The following is a 25697-nucleotide window of genomic DNA, read 5'->3' on the forward strand; positions in this document are numbered from 1 at the left end:
CATACATCACGCCACTGACGTTACATGGAGTAAGTGGGTCACGCTGATCACACAGCAAGCTTGAACAGGAAACCCCGATTACACAGGGATCTTGGAAGTCATCACAAACTAGTCCAAAGTTGAAAATTTCATACTAACATCAGAGAAGGAAAAGATGACACATGCTGAGGAGGCCCCACCATATAATCAGCTACTGGAAAATGAAAGGTGTTATGTTCTCTTTACTGATAGTCCCTGTCATATTGTAGGGATACATGGAAAATGGAAAGCTGCTCTATGGAGTCCTATGCGGTGAGTCACAGAAGCTATTGAGGGACAAGGTGGATCAAATCAGGTTGTGGAGCTCAATGCCATCCAGCTGGCTTTAAGTAAATGCTCTGTGGCAGTGGCTAGAACTATAGAAAATGACCTTCTGGCAGCACAGAGGCAAAGCCACCTGGTCTGCTGAATTGTAGCAAGACATCACTGCCTGGGTAGAAAAGGCAGCTGTAAAAGCATGCTGTGTAGATGCATACATACCCAAAAGTCAGGCTATCGAAGAACATCACAACAACAGACAAGTGCATTGGGCAGCCAAGAATGAAGTCTCTCAGGTGGATGCGGACTGGCAACATAGGTTGAATTATTTCTGGCTCAGTGGGCCCATGGTATCTTAGGTCATCAGGAAAGAGATGCAACATACTGATGGGCTTGTGACTGAGAAGTGGACTTAACCATGGACAATAAGTATGGACTACTATAGATACACCAGTTGTGAGCTCCTGATGCAGCTTGTAACCAGCTCTCCTGCCCTGCAAGACACCTAGGACAGATAGAACCCACAGTCATGGACTAAATGAACTCAAGAGACATCTTGGAGGAATGGATATTGACTGTGGAAGTGGTACTTGTTCATGTGTATATATACATATATAGATATATTAGTTGGAAGGTGTAGGATCTGGGCATGACATAAATGATATAGAATAAGGGGTGGATAATGTTTTGATTCTGGCCAGGACAGTGTTAATTTTTGCAACAGCCAGGAGGGGGCATGGCTAGGACCCAGAGGTAATTCTATACCACCTCAGGTCATTGCCAGGGGCATCAGGGTAAGGGAGTCTCTTCCAAGGAGAAGGGGCTTCTTCTGGTTGAATAAGCATGGCACCGGTTAAAAGCCAGAAGGAATGGCTGGTTGGCATGGTTCTGAGCCAGAGGGAGTGGTTGGGATGGCATGGCTGTGGTTACGGTGGACATTTTTGCATGTGAATCACTCTCTTTTGTATACTTTTTGTTATTAGCACTGTTGCTCTTACTGTTCATTTTCTTATATCATTGCTTTTTCCAGTAAATTGTTCTTATCTCAACCTGTGATCATTACCTTTTGTGCCTCCAATTTTTCTCTCCAACCCAGCACAAGGGGGGTGGGAAAGAGGAAGAGGGGCAAGCAAGCAGCAGTGTGATTTGGAAAGTCTCAGTGGGAGCACTGAATTGCTGAGTAGCATTCCTAAACCATGACACTGATTATAGTGACCAACCTGGTTAGAAGATGAAAAAGCAATGCCATGGTTGAAGAGGGCTGAGAAAGCCCACTCCAGATGAAATCAGATATGGAGAAGTATTCAATTGTCCACCACATGTTCAGTAGCACATTTCCTCCACACAGCAACTACACTAGTTACACAGTTGAATTACAAATGCAAATGAGAAGGTCAATAAACACATACCAACAAAATTTTTCCACGAGAAACGATTTTCTGTCTGCTTCCACGACTGTGGCCATGCCATCAGGACCGTGTTGTGCTTCATCCCTCCTAGACCAGCTGACTGAATCAAATAGGATATTCCATCTCTGAAGTTAGGAGACACCACAATCTGGCAAAATCCTTTAGTCTTTTCTACTCCCATTAAGGCCTTAACATTCTGCAATAGGAAAATTACACACAGGGAAATAAAAATCATCAACACTGATAATTAACACCAGAAGGAATAACAGCATTAAATAATAGAAAAAATTTATCAACAATGTATAACCAACATGAAGAAATCACTAATTCCAAAAGAGTAAACATGATTCTATGAGAACTAGAGTCCAAATTGCTACCTCCCCAAAAGACATCACACAGTTTTTTCATTATTTTAATTATTCAGCTTTTTATTTCCAAAGAAGAATGAACAAGACATGAGTAAAAACACAGATAAATAAAGCAACACTGCTTCAGGTAAAGTCAAAACCACTGTCTGACAAAACAACATATGTTTGGAATGATCGGTCCTTTCTTTTGGAATTGGAAGGGTTTGGAAGTGTGATGCCAAGTACTTAAGAAGAAGAGGCTGCCAAAGTTCCTTAAACACCTTTGACATTAAGAGGCTGATTATTTATCAGCTCCCAACATGGAAAAACAGATGTGCAGGAGACACTTGGAGGCACTGTCCAAATAATGACAAGATAAACAGACCAGATTAAATATACCGTACCCCTTTAATTTCAACATGGCTCTCCTCCATTTAAACACTGACAAACATGAAGACACATAACCAGGTAATTTAAAAGAAGTATTCAAACCAATATCAAGCTTGACTAGGGAACATGAGCTTTGGCATTTATTATTTTCTGATTAAATAACTTTTAACCCCTCCATCATTATCAGTGACTCATGTGGGAGATCAACATGTTTCAGAAGGAAGAACTAATATATCAATATTTTGAATTTTACAAAAACCAAAATCTGTCAAAAATCATCAGGAACAGACTGGATCACTGCCTCAGTATGGCTTCAGATCAGAAACTCCATTTAATAGAGAAAAAAGAGTCTTCAGAGAATTTGCTAGCAAAGCTAACAAGTATGTCTGTGCAAATATCTGTGAGGGTTTATCAGTGTAAATAGATGCTTTTTTTTTTTAAAGACAGACACAAGAATCCCTTATTTCCTACAGGTCCCCTAGAAACACTTTCCAGTTTAAATTTTCCAGAATCAATGAGGCCTCCAGATGCTAAAACTTTTTCAATTCATCTTCATTTCCATTTTAAAAGCAGTAGTTTCCTGAATCTTAACACCAGGTCTGACTTGCTAGAGAACCCATGGATTAGGCCTTCCTTAAACTCATTAATTTTCCACCTCTCAGAAAAATAGCTAAGTTAGGCCATCTAGAGATAACATTTCAAATTCTTGTGAGTACACAATTTCTGTTTAAAGGGTTTTTTTCTGTTTTATTTCATAGGCCTGATTTTGCATTCTTCATCTTGTTTTCTACTCACACATGATGATAGCAACAGCTTAGTAACAACTACTTTTACAATATAGCATTGCTAGACTTTTCAACTTGTTTTCAAGTTAAATGGTGTCTTAGAACTTTTTCATGTGATGTCAAATAGGTCATCTGTCTTTTTACTTTGTTATTTTAAAAACCACTATGGATAAACCTGAATACCAAGAGAAAAAAAGAGCCAACTGCCCATTTCCCCCCAGTTTTATGTTAGCTAGTCCATTTCAAGATTTTAAATGCCCATCTATTTAAGAGATACCATGTCTGAAAAAATCACAGGTGTTTTTACACAGCTTTGAAGACTATTTGGATCAAAATGGTAGACATATCAACTGGTACTCCTTTGAACAACACTGCAGAAATTAACCAATTTGGAAGATATAATGGCAATCAAAACCTACTTTTGGACATTTCAATACAATACAGGAAACATGGTACTTTCTCCAAATGTTTCCCCACTCTAAAAAGATAGGAGTAGGCGAGTTTGCATAGGCCAGTAAATACAATTATTATTACTAAAGAAACATTGAAATTAAATTCAATTGTGTTTGTAAGCACAGCTGGATATAATTTTAAATTCTATGACAACTTACTATTTTTTCCTACCCATCCTACTTCCTCTGGAGATATGGGATAGATAGAAAGATAAAACAAAGGATCTCAAGAAGGATCTTGTTCACAGTATTCTGGCAAAGTCTGTGCCTAATCCTAATTCTCTTATGTTTTGCTAGAAGACTGTAGAAAATCACATCATGAGAATGATATTATGCCAAACATTTGCATTTATTAGTTAAACATTAGTTTTTTTGTTAAATATGTGCTGTTTTCTTTATAAGGCAATTTGTTAAAACTTGAGTAATTTGTTTTTTATTTTATGTAATTTGATTGTAGGCTCTCAATATTAAAGAAAAAGTTAGGAAGGATCAGTATTGCCTCATCCTATTGGAAAATTTTATAAAACATTTTGCTACATACACCAATCCATTCTTTTTTTACAATCATTGATTGCGCTCATAGTAAAAATAGATGTTTTATTCAATATTTTACAACAGTCTGTTCTAATTCAATGTATGAGTTACCCAGATCCAGATTCAACATTTAAATACTAAGGTAAATTACAAGTATTTGCAAGCTCTCTTTTACATACCTCTTCAGCTTTCTGAGTTTCTGTACATTTATCTAAGTAGATTCCCTGAAGCACAGAACCCACAATAGTCAGTCCTTTACCAGCCTTCAACTGAGAAGTAAAAGAAAGCAATCTAGGGTGTTTCACTAACTGCTCATTATCCAAATTTAACAAGACCAAAAGTTGAGGTCTGCCAAACAAAGGAAAAAAAAAAGTTAAGTGCACACACACACATTCATCAGGAAGAACTGGAAAATTAAAATTAACAATTAATAAAATGCAGATTAATTGCTTAATTCAATGGAAAACAGTCAACTACTAAGTAGGTAAGCCATAATTTGCAATAGCAACAACAGTTCAGGTACAGAATAACTACATAAGCCACCATAATGTCATTTTGAAAAGCTCTCTTAAAGACCAGCTTTACAAAGAAAATTATAAAATCACAGTTATTTTACCCTTCCAATGTCATCTGGTGAAACCTGCTGCTCGAAATGACTAAACACTGAATGCACACCACATTGTTTACTGCTCCATTCAGTTGGATTTGGAAAACCTCTAGAAACAGACCTATCCCCTCTGGGTCACCTCTTCAATGCTTAATTATTTTATCATGTTCTCTCACTCTCCTACCCTAATCTGTTGTAGGGAATCTGACTCCATCTTCTTAGTAACCTTCTTTTAGGTTTTAAATGTTTATAAGTCAGTTATAACATCTTTTAGGCTCCTCTTCAGCCTCCTCCAAGCAGAATAAGCATAGCTCCCCTCAGCCTCTCCCCAGAGGAAATATGCTCTTGTGCTCCAACCACGACCTGTGGTCATATCTACTGGAGTTTATGTCATTCCTACACCTCAGCACCTAAACATGGAAGATATATTCTAAATGTATTCTAATGAATGCTCCCAGTATATTTACTTCTCAGTGGACTATCTATCCTGCTGTCAATACTGTCCAGCATGTCATTGCCAAGACACGCTCCTGGATTTCTATCTACTGGGAACCACAGGTCCTTTTTACCAGAGCAGCTTCTCAGTCTTGTATCACTGCTCTGAATATGCCTGTGCCGGGTACTGAACTTGCAGTTATCCTTCTGGATTTTCATGATGTTCTTAACGACCCATTCCTTTACCTGCGTAGATCCATCCGAAAGGACAGTCAACCCCTTAATCATACCAAGAGTACCTGAAGTTCAGTTTCAACTGCATACTAGATGAGAATGCATTCTATTTCCTTTAATCAATATTCAATCTACTTACTTTTCCCAAACCAACATTTATACATTTCCTGTCATTGCTACAAATTCAAAAGACTGATGAAGAGTTGGATCATACTTCCTACCTCAAAACTAGCACAGTTTAAGTTGTAACAAGATGGTTCAGTTCTAGCAATTACATTGACACAATAGAAAGGTAAGTCATTTGGAACTGAAGCAGTCAAATACTTAACAGGCTGGTCAACACTACATTACATTGGTGTCTCTGAGATGCCAAGTTCATCAGTCACAGGACAAATGGTAAAACAATGCCACTATACTGATGGACAACAGAACATTGCATGTGCATGCACTCTGTGATACTGTCACTGAGCAGTGACAAGAATTAAAGTATCACATTACATTCATCAGAAAGGACAATGTGCAAATGTCTTTCGTTTTTAAATGTTAAGTAATTTTTTATGTTGGCTTTGAGGAGAATTGAGTTTAACAAGTAAAAAAAATATATTGCAAAAATAGTAGTGAACATCTAACGCCATTACAGTAAAACGTGAGATTTTGTTTTAATGGTATCCAAGCAATTTAGAAAGTGCTACTATTGAATGAAGCTATATAAAAAGTATACCACAAAAATGAATTTAAACAAATAAAGGGTCCTCTGTAGATTTGTACAATGTATTTCAGAGGGAACATATACAGAAGCAAAAAAAAAAAAACCTGCACTTATGGAAGTACAGTGTTTCTTCTGTAGAGACAGTGAGATTCAAAGATAAGGCTTTCTTTGAATATGAAAAATCTATAAATAATCAAACATTTCAAATCTTCTGCACTTTTGCAAACCATGTCAACACCATATGGATTTCAGTTCTAGTTAGTTTGCCCATACTTCCAGCAAAGCTGATTAGATGCTGACCACAAGTCACAATCCATTTCAGTAAAATAGTAGTATTGCAATGACATCATTGCCATGCCCAAGTTAAAACATTATTTTAATGGTGAATTTCACTCCATCTTTACTTCACTGCTTTACCAGAAGTATTCCCAACATATTTACATATTTCAAGAATTATGCGATCCTGAAAAACATAGGACTCTACCTCCAGTTCTTGGTGTGAGGAGGACCGTCTTCAACACGAAGCAAAGCATAGCGAGCTGCATTCAGAGACAATCCTCGGATTCCATCACCCCATTCTTTTTCCGCTCTTCAGGATACAAAAGAGATTCAGTTAACAGGGTCCCACTTATTTATACGAATCAAATACTTTTTCTCATGTGGAGGATAATGGAGGTAAAAAATGATCCTTTTTTTTTGCATGAATGCATGAAAAAACCTTGTCTTGCAGATTTAAATCAAGACTGAAGACTAACCAAGATGAAGCAGTTTCAGGTCATTTCAAGGTAATTTTTTCTGTATTTATAAATATTTACTATGGTCTAGTTTATTCATACTTCAAAAGCATTTTTGTAATGGTGAGAGCTACTTAAGTTGCCTTTTAGCACTAGAATGAATAAATGAAGGATAGTTAAAAGGAATTATTGTAAAGCAGCAAAATTAGTTAAGTGAAACTTGACTTCACATGGATTAGTAACCTATCTTGCCCTCAGCACCACCACTACAGCCTTTTCCACTTTCTTTCCTTCCCAGCTTCTCTCCCAGAAAGTCTGAAGCTCCATCCATTCTCCTGACCACTTTCAATCTCCCTACATTTTCCAGTCCTTTTAATTCCAATATTAGAATATTGGTGATTGAAACTGGTCAGGAGAATGGATTCTACAATGGCAAGGGGTCCATCTCCCTTGCCCACCCTCCCTCCAATTTTCCCTCATGAATTCTCTCTGAACTTTGCTACCTCTAGCAAAGCGTCTCCTTCAACAAGGTAGATGTCCTGGTATGTGCCAACATTTGTAGAACCTATATACGAATTTGGAATTACACATAATTTTAAGTATGCGCCTATATAAATACAGGCAAGCAGAACTGTTACCATCTAATCTGACTTCCTCACTAAAATTGGGAAATCAATTTCCTTATCATTGCCCCAGTAAATTGAGATGTTAAAATCCAGGAAAGCATCTAATCTGGAAATGGAGATATTAAAAGATGGAGAATCCACAGGGTGGAACAGTTTATACCGGCTGATCCACTTAAGAGCTGTGCTTAATCACTCATCAAAACAAGTGGCCTAGCTTCAATTTCCTGCTCCAAGATCTTACTATTTTCTTTCAGCATAGGGTATCTTTCCTTAGAAAGGGATAGCACGCACATTTACGGATCATAATTTCCTGTAGTGTTTGTATATGTTGTTTAGTTGGGTTTTTTTTTGTGTTGTATGCTGGTTTAGTTTTTTGAAGTTTTTTTTATGAACACAGCATGCTCTTTAAGACTCATCGTTGCTCAGCATGTCCTACAGGTATCTCTTGACAAATGCATACAGTGCAAAGTATGTTGCAATTTAAAGCTTAATTCTAGAAAGTAATCAAGTCCACACACCAAAAAAAAGTAGAGTTTGAGCTTCTTCACAAGGTAATAATAATTTACAGTTCTGTAATAGTTGCTGCTTGATATTGAGAGGTAATGTTCGTGAAGTACCAAAAGTTTACACCATCATCTCTGCTCCAATGAGAGTTTCCCAGACTTATTGGTTCTTACTTCTGTCAGTTCTGGCCGTTGAAAAGTTTGGAACAGAGCTTCCAGAGAAATTCAAATCTGAAAACTTACAAGCCTTAACAGAGATAGGATCTTACCTTGTTTCAAAGAATACTCTGAACTTTATTACTTCAGTTGTATCTCTTTCATATAAAACAGCTTTTTGCTGAATAGTAAAGATTATTAAATATAAAATAAATAAGATATATGGTCTTACCCTCTATATTCTATGTATTTGTATATACATCCTGCGATTAGCATGGCAATCAAAGCATAGTACCAAGAGCAAATGAACATCAAGGCAAGACATAAACTCATCCCCAGGAATGAAAGAGTCCTAAAAGAAACCATTTTTTTCCATTTTTTTAAATAGGCATGCAAATGTTCTACAAAAATAATTTCTTATTTAAGTTAACTTCCAGAAAGGCCTTTCTTCCTTCAAAGGCTATTTTTTAGCTACTATAAAAGCAAAAATACATTGTCCCAATTTTAGCTTATAAGAAAAAACTGCATTCTGAACCTTTGCGTGACATAAATAATACATCTAAATTAGATATAATAATAGATTTACTACATTTGTCAGTGTTGAAAGTTCATCAATACCTCCAAGTAAGGTCTGTTTCAAAACACATTATCACTTATTACTGTTGATTTGAATTTATGCTAAAAAAATTCTAACAGTAATAAACAACTTTGTTACTTCCACCAAAATAGTTGATTAGTTTAAATTCAGTTTGACTCATCAATTCTATTCCTCACTTCTGTTGTGGTCTGTCTCTCCAGCAATAACACAAATCAGTAGAATACAGAAAACAATCTTCTAAAAGTTATAAAGAAAGAATGACTAAGCTGAAAAAATTACAGAAGTATTGCCAGACTTAAGTCTATATGCCTGGTTTGCCCACACTTATTATCAAGTATAGATGTAAATAATTTCAAAATGGACAGTTTTGTGTATACTTTTAGTCACATACAACCTCCCAAATTCATTTTCACCCAATTTCCAAATTAGAGGTAGCTTTGACTATACTGACAGAGTGTCAATAGACCCAAGTTTGGTTTGGTACCTTTAGTTTTCTTCTTTAGTACATTGAGTTCAATTTTAAACTAAGGGAATGCTTTCTACCAGTTCTGAGCACATCAGTCTTGTAGTTTGTCTAAATAAATAATAGCTGCTCTTTTATGTCTGAATTAATCTAAGACTCTACTTTTGCTCAAAAAACAAAATGTCATCCCAATTGCAGCTGAACATTCCAACACCTGCTTTGGCTAGTAGTCACACAGTGAATCAGCTGCCTCACTGATGTCTCTGAGAAAAATATAAAAATGAATTGTTGCCAAATGCATGTCTCTGGAGGGTTAGGTGTCAAACTAGTATGTAACTATGGAGCAGATTCAACAAGTTTTTTCAAAGCTAAAACTGCAACATTTCATTTTCACTCAACTCTTGGAAAGGAAAAATCATAAGCAGCTCTTACATCCTAAAATCACAGCAGCTTATCTACTAAATGCTCTAGTATTTAAGGTTATATTAGCAGTAAAATTTCTCAATAGAATTACTTTAAATTAAATTATGTACTTTTAACATACAGTTAAAAAAAAAAAATAAAGTCGTTTCCCAATCTTAGTTTGAAATGTTTAAACTCTTAACCTCTTAAAAAAGACTAAACAAAACCCCCACACTTTCACCTTTTGTGTTATTGATCTTTACTCACTTTTTAAAAGGTTGACTTCAGTTACCAAACGCTATGTCCAAAGCATATTTTAAAACCAGTCATCACATCATCAATGAGCCAACTGATGTATATTGAATGAGATTTTTTTCTGTAGAAGTTTTGGGTTTGTGTATTTTTTTTGCATAACCAAAATCAAAATTGTCGTAACCTTCCTGAACACTTTTACCAGTTCTCCTTAAGTATATATACAATTCAGATTTCATGGGTTTTCATCCCCATTTTCACTCAGAAGATCTCTTGGCTTATAAGCAGAATAAAATGTCATCCTGTAACCCTTTTCCAAACCAACAACACTGATCATGAAAACATGTGGCTAATGTTATTACTATGGTGCTATTCCAAACACATGAAAATAAATTATGCTCTAACTCATTTAGGTCAGAAAGGAGATTTTGTTTTATTATTGCAATAAAATCAACAATTTAGGGTGTATAGTTAGTTTTAACCCTTTTGAATGAAGAAATATTCCCTACCAGTGGTAATACTTGAAACGAGGTCTCCAGTTGGGAGTTCGCAAAAGTGTCTGGACTGCACAAGCCAGATTTACAAACATATAGCACATAAGGAAAAACCTGTTAAGAAAGGAAGAGCATTTTCTAATAAGAAATGTACTAGACAAATGTGCTTTAAAATGTAAACAGAATCCAAAAAAGGGAAGAAATGTATCCATTTTCCTGCGCACTGTGTTTACAGTGGCCAAGAGAACACAAGACATACATTAAGATTACTTATAGACTATTAGGCCTCAAAATATGGTATCACCATAATATAGAACCTCAAACATGTATTTTGGAAACAAATGCGGCAAATAACTGACAATCATGGTGTATCATTTTTGGCTGCGACAGAGTTGATTTTCTCCTCTTTCTATAGTAGCTCAGATGGTATCATGTTCTGGACACCGTCAATAAAATAAAATTCTATTCATATTCTAAAACGTTGAATTGTTTTTTCTGTCTCTGTTAGATGCACTTTACTTAAATAGCAGAAATTGTTATTTGAAAATCCAAGTTTTTTTAAAAGTGGAACATATTTTTATTAGCATTCAAGACCTCTGTCATGGAAAAAATTTTTTGGGCCTAGAAATCAGTTCAACCAAAACATTTTGTTGTTTTATATTATCTGTAGGATCAAATAGAAATATAATTTGCTAGAAAACAAAGTCTAACATGTATTATTTCAAAAAGAAAAATAATTACCTACTTAATTTAAAAATAAAGTACTATTTTACTTAAGAACACAAAACACCACGCTCATACTTACATTGAAAGAATTGGTGCTACACTGTCCAATGAGGCTATCAAAATTCCTATTTCACAAATACCAGCAGTGAGGAGCAGAGCCCAAGTTGGTTCTCCATTTGCTTTTCCATGACCAAATATCTATTTCAATTCAAGTTAAAAGTAAGATTAGGGAAAGCTGTTCATTATACAATTATGAACTATGGTACAAATCATGAACTAACTTACTTAGCTCTAACTGGAACTAAAAGTAGACATTGGTTACAAAGGAAAATGATGCTATCTATACTGTTGAAAACCAAAACTAAAATTGCAGAACACATATTTCCAATATAAAATATGCTTACTAATGTAAGCAGTGACTACATAACATTAAAGTACTATTGCAGCTGTTGTTGAAATATTCTTAAATAAATTAAAAACCATATGCATAAGAAATTTATGCCCAGTAAAAAGCTAATATAGTTTAGGCCAGTATTTTTTGTAACACAGAAATGAGGTGTCAATTCAGTCCTTATCAACATAATAACATAAGGAGGACTTGGATAAGACTATGATCCTGCACAGAGCCCTACCCAAAACCATTTTGCATGTGGTAATTTCCTTTGTGGAGAATTCTATCCAGCTATACTGGTGACAGATGGCAAAATGCTTTGCCTGAAGTTCCAGTGGTATTTATTCTCCTCTGTATTTCTCCATTCAATTACAGAAATCAAGTCCTTATTCATTCTCCATACTGTCTTCTTTACCTTCCTGTCCTCCATCAATTTTCCTACCATTATATTAAAATCCCTCTTTTTTCTACTCATGTTTCAAGTATTTTGGTTTTTTTTTTCTTAAATATGTCATACTCTGGCTTCTATAATAATCTCCTTTCATTTCCTTGATTGTCCATTCAGTAGCCATATCACTCCAAAACTGCAAGTGCATCCTCAAGTGTCAAATCCCTCTTTAAATATACTGCTTCTCTTCAATTCCCTTTCTCTCACTTCCCAAACCACAAATCTTTTCCTTTTGATTCTTCACTCCTTTCAAGTCTAACTCTGAAGACATGTAATCATAATGTCACCCTCTCTGTACCAAATTTTTGCTTCAGGCAAAAGTAAATTTTTCTTGTTTCTCTTTCTCTATACTACCCAGCACTCACAACTTACTGCATTATAACCCCTTTCTGTTGACAAGTCGAACTCCACCACTACTCAGTCCCTCCACCCTAGCATACTTAGTGTATTTACTTCCCGTTACAGATACTGATACTCTTGCAAGTCTTGAGGTAAGCTTTCAAACTCCAAACTTCCCCACAGAGATCACAGCTTTACTCTCCAGACACTATTATCTTTCAGAGTCTTATTTACTAATTTTTAATTCAAGTGTTGTTGTCTGGGTTTTGCAGAAGCAGCCAGCAAGAATTCTCTCATCATCTTCTGTTTGCCAGCTCCCTTACTTTAAGAAAAATCTGATTTATTTCTTCCTAAAACATGCACAGAGGTGTTGGAACAAATCTTCGTGTTTGGAGTAATGGGATAGAATTCTACTGTTATAGCTTTGCTGACTTCGTTTACCTTACAAAAATGAATAAAAATTAGGTTTATATCTCCATAATATGAGAAGTATTATGCATTTCCATAGTGTAACTCTGTTCACAAATACAAGCAGTAAACACAGCCTGGAGTCTAGAATTTCAGTTATTAGTTGGTTCTTAGTTCATTTATTTCGGTTTATAGAATACTATATTCTCAGTTTGGAACCACTAACTTTCATGTGTAAGAACAAACATAATTAAATTGCACTGCACAAAAGTACTGAAGCTCAAACTTTGTCCTACAATAGCCTGATCTATTATTCTACACAAATAGAACTGAGTTCCAAATCTTTTCTTCACATTCTACAGGAACAGCAGAAATAATGCCTCATATTTTTTTGTCAAAATAGAAGTCACATGGGAAGTACTGTAACAACAAGAACAAGAAAAATCTCACTTGAATAAACGGTACAATGCCATCTCTTGCAATGGCCTGCAACAGCCGGGGTGCACCAGTGAGACTCTGGAGACCAGCGCCACATGTTGAAAAGAATGAACCAATCACAATAACCCATGGAGAAGGCCAGGCCAGTGTACCAACCACCAGATTTCCATTAACTGCTTCTCCAAACCTTAGGAAAGAACAGGGGAAACAAAAATAATTAAAACAAAAAAGAATCAGTAAGCGTTAAAATAACTTTTATTATAGTTTCAACACCCACATTTCAATGTTTTTGGACAATGGCACTTTTTAACAATAAACACTATGTTACAGTACGCACTATAGGATTTCCCAACCAAGCACTCTCTCTTTACCGTGCTGTTTTAAAGAAGATAGTAAAATTGCTTCACATTAAGTGCTGCCTCTAAGCAGTTATGCAGCAATTACCAAATATCTTGGCAAACTTTTCAGAATTAACAGCAATAGCAGGAGTATGTACATATGTATCTTACAGATTCTTGTGACAGCTAGGAACTAGATTGCAGAAATCTGTTCCACTACTAATGCAAGTATACTCTGGGGCATAAGCAGGAGATTCACAAAAAGTATTAGCCTTTCCTTTTAAAAGTGTGACACTGACATACAACAAGTAAACAGACAAATTACTAGACACAATGATTTTGAGTTTTCCACATCTTCTGGCTGTTTTGCTACCTGACGCAGTTTTTAATTTACTACAGCAAACAAGTGGGTAGAAGTCAGGAAGACGCGCTTTCATCACAGTCCTGAGTGTCCCATCCAATACTACCTCCACTATCTTTTTTAGATACTTAACTTTATGTTAATTTAGGCATGACTTGAATAAATTACAAAAATGTTATTCCTCGCTCACCCCTCCTTCGAATTGACAGTTTTGTTTTAAAAGCAAGTAAGGTTCTTGTAGTTCATCTTACTGCTGTTAGTAAGCAGCCAAAATTTATTTTAAGGCTATCTCTACTGTGATACCACTGTTATCTTTTTCCAATGAGTTCAGGTTTTCCAAAATAAAAGGAAAAGTCTACAGAAATGAAAGAAGATAAAAACTAAGAAAAATTAAGTGCTTTTTATCTTTTCAGACCTGCTATTAAAATAGGGTCAAGAAACACAGCAATAAAGTGAATAAAATAAGTCAGTGTTCAAATTCTTGCTTATGCCCAAGTTTGGATGCATGACTACACACATTTTCAGCAAAGAGGGAAAAAAAAGGTAAATCACACTCCTCAAAATTATAGGACAAAACCCATATTGTGCTTCTATATCAAGATTTATATAACTACATATTTATTCTTTGTTCAAATTCTAATGCCTGTTTTTTTAATTAAACACAGGATAGGAATAACTTGAAGAGATGCAAGAAACAGAAAAATGTACAACCTACTTTTTTCCCATTGCAGATATAACAATCATCATGAAAAAAGCCTCAAAACCCAGTTTTTAAACCAGACTAAAAATCCATACACTTTACTATTCTGCTGGATTTCAGCCACATAAAAACTGGCAGCAATGTAAATGAAAGTTCATGGATTCAAGGCTCTTGCTGCTATGCAACCTGCTCTAATGATAGATAACATCTTGGAAAATTCCCTTCCCCCTGCCCTGTAAATTTAAAAAATGTGAGTTTATAGATATTAGCTCTGCATCAATTTCTTATTTCAGAATTCATTTACTATTTCCTAGGCAGTTTGATTTGACTTTTATATTTACTTTGAAGAAACAATTACCAGGTATTTTCACTGATGCGGCAATATAATTTTAAAGTAAAAATCACAGAATCAAAGAACAAGTAAGGTTGGAAGGGACCACAGTGGGTCACCTGATCCAACCTCTCTGCTCAAGCAGAGTCATGCCAGAGCACATTGCATGGGATTGCATCCAGATAGTTCTGTAATATCTCCAATGAGGGAGACTCCACAACCTCTCTGGACAATCTGTTTCAGTGCTCAGTCACCCACACAGTAAAGAATTTCATCCTCATATTCACGTGGAACTTCCTGTGCATCAGTTTCGGCCCATTGCTTCTTGTCCTGTTGGCTGGCACCACTGACAAGAGCCCAGGTCCACCTTCTTGGCACCCCTCCTTTACTTACTTAAATACATTGATGAGGTCCCCTCTCAGTCATGTCTTCATAAGGCTGAACAGGCCCAGTTCCCTCAGCCTTTCCTCGTAAGAGAGATGCTCCAATTCCTTTATTATCTTCATAGCCCTCCACTGGACCTCCAGGGACTCCATGTCTCTCATGTACTGAGGAGCCCAGAAATGGACACAGCAATCCAAATACTGCCTCACCAGGGCTGAGTAGAGGGGCAGGATCACCTCCCTCGACCTGCTGGCAATGCTCTTCCTCCTAGTGCAACCCAGGATTACACTGGTCTTCTTGGCCACAAGGGCATATACTGGTCCAGTATAGAACCCTGGGGGACACAGGCCTCCAACTAGACTCTGCCACTGACCATGACCCTCTGGAATATGCCAGTCAGCCACTTCTCAATCCACCTTACTCTCCACACTTCTTGAGTTTGCCTATGAGGATGCTGTGAGAGACAATGGAAAAAGCCTGCTGCTTCTTGTATTAGTTTGATTAGAAACCAGCTTTTAACTTCCGGTTTTCCTTCTAGACTAATGAAATAAGTAGTCTCAGCATCAACTTCGCCACCTTTTAAACAATACCCCACTGCCACAACCAAAAGCAAACGTGGGCCTCAGTAGAAAAGAGAACCAGACACCAGCAAGAAAACAAATGTGAAACCTGACAAAAATTTCATCTTAACCAACTTCTCCTAACGGAGAAATTGATCAAAATCTGGAGATTTTCTTCATGCTCATATCCATCACATTTATTCCCTTCATCCTTCATATTAGGCCTTAAATTTGTCAGGCAACTACATGCTTGAAAATCGAGATGACTCCTGATGTAAAACTGAGATTTTAAAACAAAAAATAGTCATATGTCTAGAGGAAACCATAATGGTGCACTGCAGTCTTACAAAGTCCCCTTGTCACGTAACCCCCAAATTTTTAAATTTGTTCTTCAAAAGCCTATTACTTCTCCCAAAGTAATATCCCCTTATCCCCATGCATCAGTTCTGCAAATACTAATTATGACTTTCTTTGTCAAGAACATTTTATTAGGCTGGTTCAACTTCAAACATTTATCTTAGGTTCTGCTTCTGCTTCTTGAAGGCATAAAGTCCGGTAACCTGACCAGTTTTTGCAGCCATCTCAGTTTAACAGACAAGCTTTCCCTCCAGTTTTAACCTAAGCAAAAGAAATATATACCATATGCATATTTCACAGAAGAGCCATTAATAAGTCCTATTAATATAACTTATGATTATACTCCCTGTAATATTAGAAGTTGAATACGACTTACTTATCTCTTAATATCACACCTTCTATACAGGCACCAAACAACACTATACAGGAGAGATCTGTTACTGAGACTGAAGGAAGATTACTCTCTAAAAAAATAACATAGAAAAAACCCCACCACTTTTCACCTAGGTATGAAATGAAAACATCCACAACAATGAAGTGTGTGTGCATTTCCTGGTTGCTTTTTGTTTGTTTGTTTTAGTTCTTCCATGCTACAATTTTTTAGTTTATGTTCTTCATGACTGTATTTGATTCATAGCGATTTGTGAAGTATTGGAAATAGCCAGTTCATATATCATGCAACAGAACAGGTATTTTCTCATACAAATAAGCAAGTACTTGTGTACACTAGGTTTTGAAGGACCGACAACTTCAATTGCTGGTTGTTTGGTTTAAGATCTGATTATACTGAGTATAACAACAACCTGCCAACTGAAACAATGCTAAAAACCTTTGGATCGCTTGACTAAAACCATCAATTATATACTGGAATTTGAAGCACTAGTAGAATATAGTATATAATTGTTAATAAATTTTGATATATTTTATTAATATTTATAAATAATACTGATATTTTAGACAAATATAAAATATTTCTTTTCAGTTTATATTTCATTCATTTTATACTCGGGGAACTCTAATGACTTTCCAGTAAAAATTCTGTTACACCTACAAAATGTAGACTAGAAAAAAGTCATAGTATAAAGGATACAAATAAAAGATGTAGTTGAAATAGCCAAAATCGTTCCAGTAGGAATAGATTTCTGAGCATCCTTTAGATCTCCAGATCTGTTTGAACCTGCCATAATACCTTAAAAAGGGATAAAATTTATGTCATAAAAACAATTAACAATAATTCCATGTTAATAACTAATAGAATATGAACATCTAATTTTAAGCCAAATTTAACAGAGGGATTACTAATGAAGCAGGCTACAAAAGTAAAATATAATCCTTCACAAATCGTCAATTTATACCTTCATTTTATTCAGAAATCTGTATTACTACCCACTTGAATAAGTAAATCCTATAAAGGTCAGTAAAAAGACAGATTAAAAAAAATTATTTTTCAAGCATAACCTCAGAATCATTCTTGAAATGAAGAAATACAAGGAGTAGCAAAATACCGGGGGTGGATGTTATAAATTAATAGGGATTTAGCAATTTTAGCCAGTGTGACCTAAGGCACTAACTTTCTACTAAACAGACCATCATAATAACATATGCAAGCAAATCAATAAACTAACAAAAAAAAGCTTTGAAGCAAAAAAGAAAAGAGCAGGCAAGAAAAAGAATGGTTAGAAAAATCACATGTACACATGTATGTGAATCTAAAAAGAGAACAGAAGTACTTTGTAGAACATACTCTCATAGGAGGGAAAGAAACCCATACAATAACTATTTCTGCCATCTCTCCTAGAACTGACCTGACCACTGGAAGCAAAAACATAGAAGCTAACGTCAAGATGCTCCAGTGCAAAAACATTGTCAAACTCCATGGAATGAAACATTAACCATGGGTTCAGATATGATGAAATGGTATGCATCTGAAGTAAAGAAATGGGAGCAGTGGGGTTCAAACAGTGAATACAAAGGGACACTTCCACTTGATAATACTAGCAAACAGTGCTGCAGCTTCTTACTGGAGTTCTATTCTGTTACTTGATATTACTTCAGCTGGGACTTGAGAAGAAAAACATGTCTGGTTGTTTCAGTCAAGCATGAGCTGAGGAAAATGAAATACAACTAGTTTAAGCTTGACAAAAAAGTCTACGTAGTTAGTGTGGCAAAAAAATATTGGACATTTAAACAAAGCCCAGGCAGTTAACCGGGCAGCTTGAATACCTGCAGAATCATCTGAATATTAAACCGTTCTCATGCCTTTGAAGATTAAAGTATTATAAAGGTATGCATCTTATTTTGAATAAGCATTTAGTAATCCATGAGGATTTTGCCTTCTTTTCAGACATAGATTTGGCCCTTAAACAGATTTCCTGTTTAAGTCCTATAACCTCCAAAAGTCATCAGCCATGACCCATGTCTGCCTAGCACCAGAAGGTTTTAGGTATATAAACTTGGACACAGAAACCAGCAACAGAATGAGTCACCAATAAGATTGGTGAAAATTAAAAATTTTCACATGAAATTTTTTTTTTCCAGGTATAAGTACACATCCTCAGGCAAGAAAAATAATTGTATCTACCTGTCACAGATGGGAAATAAATCCCTACAAGCATTGTGAAGTAGGTCATGATGTCTGTAAAAACGTAAGGAAGTCCACCCATTTTTGACTCTTCTGATCCAGCAACTGAGGGCTGATCTTTTTTCTCAACTATTGATCCTTTTTCTGAATAGGCACTCCAGAGATTATCTACAAGGTCAGGGAAAAAACAAAAGCCAGTGTCATCTCTGTTTCAGGATATCGACTAGTGAGAACGCAATAATTCTAGAAATCAGATGCCTTTTTCTTACACAAAAATAATTACATTTCCCAGTATGATTAATACCAATTGTAACTGGTGGGCATTCCAGTCCATGCCAGTAAAAATGCAGTAGTGTGAGATGCGTCCTGCAAAATTTTCTCCTCTTTTAAAGGAAAATATAGTTATAGAATTAAATTCTAATATATTTGTAGAACATACATTTCCATTGTGCAGGCACACAGATATACTATTGTGAAAAAATAAGGAAACTTACTTCCAGGTTCAAGGCATCTCAGTATATACTAATACTTCTTGTTCTTGTATTTTGAGGAGCAATATGAAAAAGAAATGCTACTTAACAGTAACTTGAGTTCTTTGAGACCTGCTGTACAGAATAATCCTGGATAACAGTTCAGGATTCAGCTGTTCATGGCTAAAGATTTCCACATGTTGACAAAAGCAGGGTAACCAGACTTCAGAAGATCACTTATAAGCAAAAAACCCCCAGCAGAATATGGCTCAAATTCCCCAGCAAATGAAGCATATTTGTTTGAAGACTGATAGGTCAAAAAGCCAGAAACTTTTGAGAGCTTACATTTGTGGAAACACTGGTTCTGTACCTTGGTAAGATTATGAGAACAGCCCACACTGATTCTTATTTGAAAATGAGACAAGTTGTCCTATCATATGTGAGGAAACAAAGTGGATACTCTCCTGCCCTGTCAAGAAGGCAAAGGATTTTACAAGAAATAAACAATTCCCATGGACTGCCAGCATGATCAAATAGCCAATTTTCAGACATCCTGAATAACCTTAGGGAATTCAAATACAATATTTTAAGTTTTTATAATAGCAAAAAGTAACCTTGAGTAAAATAGAAGATGGACTTTAAACCATAAGTGGCCAAAGATAGGGTACTCATACCCAGATTTTTAACAAAAATCTTACAATCGGTAAGCATATATGGAAGTGTGCATGAGAAGCAGAAGAGAAAGCAGATCAAAGATTAAAAGTAAGTATTATATGGTAAAGAATGCTATGTGTATTCAATCAAATGAAGAAGAGTAACAGACTGATCTAGAGATAAAACTGAAGCCTAAGAAAAGTTAATGAAACAAGAGAATTTTAAATTTCAGGAATTTGAGAAGCGACGTAAAATAAGACTAGATCTCCAAATTAGCATCTACCTACCCCCTGTGAAACGTAAGAAGAAAGTCCTAAATTAGTTTGTAACTGCCAATCAAAAGCACTTAAACTCTTAATGAGCACTCAGCAGCTTGTGTCCTTTATTCAGCACGACATATGGAGTGACAATGACTTGAGCACTGCAATGCATACAAACTTAATTGTGGAACTGTGCATGCCAGCACAAGTGGATATAATTGGCTTAGATATTTTGTTAAATAGAAATCACTTTCCTATTTCACAGCATGTCACACAGAGCTTTCCTATGCTCATTTTCCCAAAAGTGATAATCCAAGTGGACTTGAAAGTTGGGGTGAGAAAAAAGAATAGCTATCCAGAAAAGTCTAGACATTTGTCCCTTCTAGGACCATTCCTTGATTGCCAAGGCTCCTCTAGCAACATTGAGGATACATACATGAGACCTGGTACAATGTATCAGACCAACATGCTACCATGAAGCAGAACAACGTTGATTAAACCTAGTTGCAGAATTGTATCTTTTTTGTTAGAGTTACAGGCGTATTTAGTCAGTCACTTGCAGAACGATTTGTTATTGTTGGGACAACATTCACAGAAGGTATATAAGAGATGAATACTTACTGTATATGAGTGCCCAATAAATGGTGTGGAATTATCACACGTCCTAAGACATGCAGTCATGTCATTTGAATACTCCCAGTCACAGCTCAAGAAACTTTAATTTGCAGAGCCTGCAGCTCCAAAGTCTTCACACAATGTAGAACATATATCAAGTGGAAGAAAACTCTCCTTGAGAAATCTGTGCCACTTGAGCTCAAGCGAACACTAGGTATCAGAACGTGTGCTCACACTCAGCAAGTAGAACGCCTAGTTTTAGCATTTGGCGTAATTAGGATAGTGAAATGCATTGTTACAAAGTAGTTCTTGTTCAGAGAAATGTTAATCAGTGAACAGGAGCAGAGCACGCACTTCCAAAAGTAGGGAAAGCAGTACTCAGCCCAAAATCTCCAAGATCACTGAAAGACCTGAGGCTGAGGTGAAATAATATTGACATCCATGGACAAACAGAAGGCCATTTCTTTCATTTAAAAGTGTTTCAGGGAGACATAGAAATTAAAGACTCAAGAGTAGCATCTGCACAGGAACAGTCAACAGCAACAATAGCAGTTGATAGAGGCAATAAAGATAGGAATTATCTTTGGGTTCTGACAGAACTTAGTAGTTATTCACAGTTTTTCTTGAGTTTTGAAAAACTGGGGAAGCCTCAACTCAGCTTTTGTAAAAGAAAATTGTCAGAACTACTCAAATTCCTTGAGGGAAACACAAATTAAGGCAATCCACTTAGATCAGTCCATCCGTATTTCCCGTGTTTTTAAAATATTGCTCACCCAAGGAATTTATAGCAGACATTGGATAAAGAGGGAATGTCCTCACATGGATAAAAAAAACCAGTTCAAAGACAGAAAGTAACAGGTAAAAGTAAATGGAAATACAGCTTTGTAATGCAGAGGAGTCACCAGTAAGCTTTCACAAGAACACCATCAGGATGTAATCAGTGCTATCCAGTACACTCAAACAGCCCGAAAAAAGGAGCTAGGACCAAGATGAGAGCCTGCTGGCAATACTCAGTTAACTGAAATTTGTAGAAGGAAACCCAGCTGCAAAGAACTTAGAAAAAAAAACAAAGCCAAAACAAAAAAACAGGTTCAGTGGGTAAACATAATGGAATTGATGAAATTCACTATAGGTAAGCAAAAAGCAATGAATACTGGAAAGTGTGTTGCTCACACTGAACTTTCAGCAGATTCCTGGTCTTTAGCGATCTTAGCATTATGTGAGAATAAATTAGCAAAATATACTTTTATACAGGATTGCTAGTTCAAAAAAACAGCGAATGGAACAAAAGCACATCTTTCCAAAAGGAGAAAAAATTAGTAGCCAGCCTGAAACCTCCAAAAAGTAAAAGCACAATTTAAATCTCACAGGGTAGCAAAAAATTAGAACATACAGCTGACTTGTGATCTGGCGCAGGAAATGCAAAATTATTAATGAAAAATTGTAGCTATGCATATGGTAAATTATAAAATTCAGAGAACAAACCCTAAGTTACATTTCCTGTAACAAGCAAATAATTCCATTTTTCATTGAGAAAACTATTTTTTTTTAAAACAGAAATTTAGATTCAGAGAAGCCTATGTTTCATTTAGTAGCTGCTAATGTACACTTTATATTTGATATTTTAAACTGGGGTACTATGGCAGCAGTGATTGTCTAGCGCCCCTATGTAGCATATTTATATAAATCAAACTTTAAGTGAAAGCAAGGGAGAGGTATCAGAGCATCCATTTCATTCCCAGAAACATCATTTGTGTGTGTACAATGCAAATTATTACACATTTAAGATGAATCCTATGACTCGATGCAATTGGAATTCCAAGCTGACACAACTGTACAGATCCGTAAAGAGAAAAAAAATCTATACATTTAGTAGACTGCTTTTCTTGAATTCAATCACTAACTTGTTGTACACATTGAATAAGCCACAGAACTTCATTCTCATTGCACCACCTATAAACTGGTAACAAGTTCTCCCTCAGAAGAGTTTGAAAACATATTAATGAATAGCATATTGAAATGTGTGCTTGGCATACACATGTAAAAAAATAGCTGTGATAAACACTTTATTACCTTTTTCATTGAAAGAGAACTTATAAAACTCCAATTACCCCCAAATTAAAGCACTTGATACTAAGATCCTTGATTCTAAAACCAGATGAAAATTTTATAGGAAGAAGCATGCTCAAGATAGCAATCTTTCACACAGATTAGAGGTAAAGAAATAGTGACAGACTAGACCACTATATTACTGACGAGCTATTGGCCAAATTAATAATTTCCAAAAGCTTTTAAATCACTGTGCTTTCCAACTTACCAGTTAGAACTCCACTCATTATTCCTGGAATTCCTTGAATTTCTGTTACATTATTGAGACTGAAGTAGTCATCACATGTAGCATTAAGCAAAGAGCTATCACAGAACAGGCGCCACAAAGGTGTAGTCTTTGTTTTATTATTGCTTTCAGTAAATTTGGCACAGACATCAAAGCTGCGTTTTGACAATGTACGGTTTCCAAGGAGACAGATACTATAAACAAGAAAAACAAAAATCAGTGTTCCTTCAGTACAGGGATGTGAATTAAGCTATTTTTTGTCCATTAGACTTCTTCAGAAACCTATTATTTACACTTCCTATCTTAAGGCCTATACTACACCTACTAAAATAGTATATAGCTTCTACATCTAAAACTATCATCAACAGTCATTAGAACATGGATCAAATATTTCTACTTTATGGTATTAGCTGCTATTTTGCCTTCTGATTTATTCTTTAGAAAGTACAATCAATTTAAGCAGCTTGACTACGAAGTAACAGCAATCATGATGCATTCAGTCCTACAAGAAAGAAGTAAAATTAATCAATACTTTATAAACTTAATTAAAAGATGAGTCTGATGAAGAAAATATAAAAGTAAGATTAAGCAAGTAAAGCATGTCCTTTCTTTTGTAGCAAATAAAAACTTTAGATCATCCTCAAAAATATTACAATCTAAAAGGTAGGAAATAAGCCAGGAAGGTTAAACAACAAAATTTAACAACAGTGATGGGAGTACATATTAAAGAATCATGTATTGGGAAGCAAATTGCTTTTTTCAGGAATGAAAGAAAATTAGAAAAGTCAGAACAGTTGTCAAAAGCAAATTCCTACCAGCACAGAATATTAAGGATCTAGGTTTATCTCTTTGCTAAACTACACAAAAGATGTTTAGGATTCCAGGCTTGTTTAATAATGGAATGATATCTATCTATGAAAACAAAAGAAGGTACATAAAATAAAACGTATGTTAGGCAGATACACCAGTGCGGCTTCAAGGTATAGCATCACATGGAAGTTGAGCAAATTTAACAGAAGATTGTTGCTAAAGAGATCATCTTGCCACTTGCCTTGCTTATTTTTCTTTTCAATTGCTACTGATTTGATGACTCAATAGCAGCAGGGTCAAATGATACAAACAATGGAAACTTCCTTCAGTTTGATTCAACTGGGAGATCATGAGGTAAACTATTTTACCACCTATACAATGGACAAACTTAGTGGAGGTCAGTGATATTAACCTAACCAACCAGCTAAGTGGAAGCTGGTTTGTTTTTTTTTTTTTTTTAACAACCACTGTCAGATCAGTCTTACCATTATATAGAACCCCACTCAAGTTTCTCATTTTGAGGCAGACTCTAAACCATTATATTTCCTGGAAAATAAACTCTTTTTATATTTTTTCCCCCAGTACAATAATATTACAGTAGCAGCTCAGGTAAGGTTTCCAGGAACTTGAATAAGTTGGTAATAAGTTTTATATGCTACATATCCACATAAACTCTCTTTTACCTATACAGGTGACAGAAAGATATTTCCTTTGATTTTATGTGTTTTGTTCCTCTGGAACAAAAAAATCTTTGATATTAGTTTTGACATAAATTCTACTAATCTTTGCGGCACCTTCTCATTAACATACTTCTAAATATTTAAATTACTAAAACTTTCTCTTTAGAGATAGATATATATATATATTAAATTTCTTTTGCTAGCTTTCACACAACTAATCTATGAGAACTGGCTTAGACTGTATGCTCTCTGTAGAGAACTTCTGTATGTTCCTCATACAGAAACAAATAAGAGTTTGAAATATTTAGCCATATGTTACGATGATTTTTTTTTTAAAGGCTTCGGTGTTGCTTCTATTTCTCTTCCAGTCAGCTACAGGATAATAGCAACTGAAAGTTGCTGTAAGAAACAAAAGTTTCATTCAGGAATATGTCAACATTTTTGATCATGCTTATCTTCTCAACAGAAGACTTGGCATTATGTTACAAACCGTCCACAAGTACTGGTCTAATGCTAATTTGTAATGCAATTACCAACACCTCAAATATCGAATGTGTAACAATCATACAGCAAAGGATAACTCTTATTATGAAGTACCATGCAAGACTGAAGTTATCAGCCTATTCTGATAATGCCTTAAGCAATATAATTTTGTTTTCTCTTTCAAGATAAAAAGATGCACAAAAATGCAACTCACACAACTGGGTAAAGTGGAATGCACCTAACAACTGGAGTAAAGAAATAACTCTTATTGAGCTAGGAATTATGCACATTGAGGATGTTGAGAAGCAACGTGTCATGCATAACAACAATACAATTTTATTTTATTAACGGGAAAGGCTTCACAAACACAAGTGAATGTAAACACCTCAATGTTTCAATTTTAAGTAGGGAGAAATGGAAGTTTCAAAAATTTCCTCGCAACACAGAAGTTTAAAAGTTTCTTTCGAACTATGGTTCATAGCTACAATGCTTTTTTTGACCTTTTTATTTTATTCTATAGGTTTTTAGTTTAAATCTTTAGATACAGCAGTTATATTTACTGTCAGCAAAACCCACCTTCTTGCTCCTTAGGTGTGGATGG

General features: G+C 35.5%; 1 protein-coding gene across 2 annotated transcripts in view; it reads right to left on the minus strand.

Annotated features, from left to right (window-relative positions):
* Window positions 1-25697, minus strand: part of LOC309574709 (solute carrier family 12 member 7-like) — a gene marked incomplete at its 5' end in the record, with an annotated part of 72749 nt that overhangs the window by 18956 nt on the left and 28096 nt on the right. For both annotated transcript variants that reach the window (XM_082284535.1, XM_082284536.1), the window contains 11 exons: window positions 1707-1902; window positions 4394-4562; window positions 6684-6788; window positions 8451-8570; window positions 10443-10541; window positions 11233-11351; window positions 13190-13364; window positions 16585-16642; window positions 17299-17397; window positions 18790-18957; window positions 23106-23317. In XM_082284535.1, the coding sequence (XP_082140661.1) occupies window positions 1707-1902; window positions 4394-4562; window positions 6684-6788; window positions 8451-8570; window positions 10443-10541; window positions 11233-11351; window positions 13190-13364; window positions 16585-16642; window positions 17299-17397; window positions 18790-18957; window positions 23106-23317 (1520 nt within the window). The remainder of the gene's footprint in view (window positions 1-1706; window positions 1903-4393; window positions 4563-6683; window positions 6789-8450; window positions 8571-10442; window positions 10542-11232; window positions 11352-13189; window positions 13365-16584; window positions 16643-17298; window positions 17398-18789; window positions 18958-23105; window positions 23318-25697) is intronic.

The sequence above is a fragment of the Coloeus monedula genome (genome assembly GCF_965178545.1).
Source record: "Coloeus monedula genome assembly, chromosome: 1".
In the NCBI taxonomy this organism is placed as follows: Eukaryota; Metazoa; Chordata; class Aves; order Passeriformes; family Corvidae; genus Coloeus; species Coloeus monedula.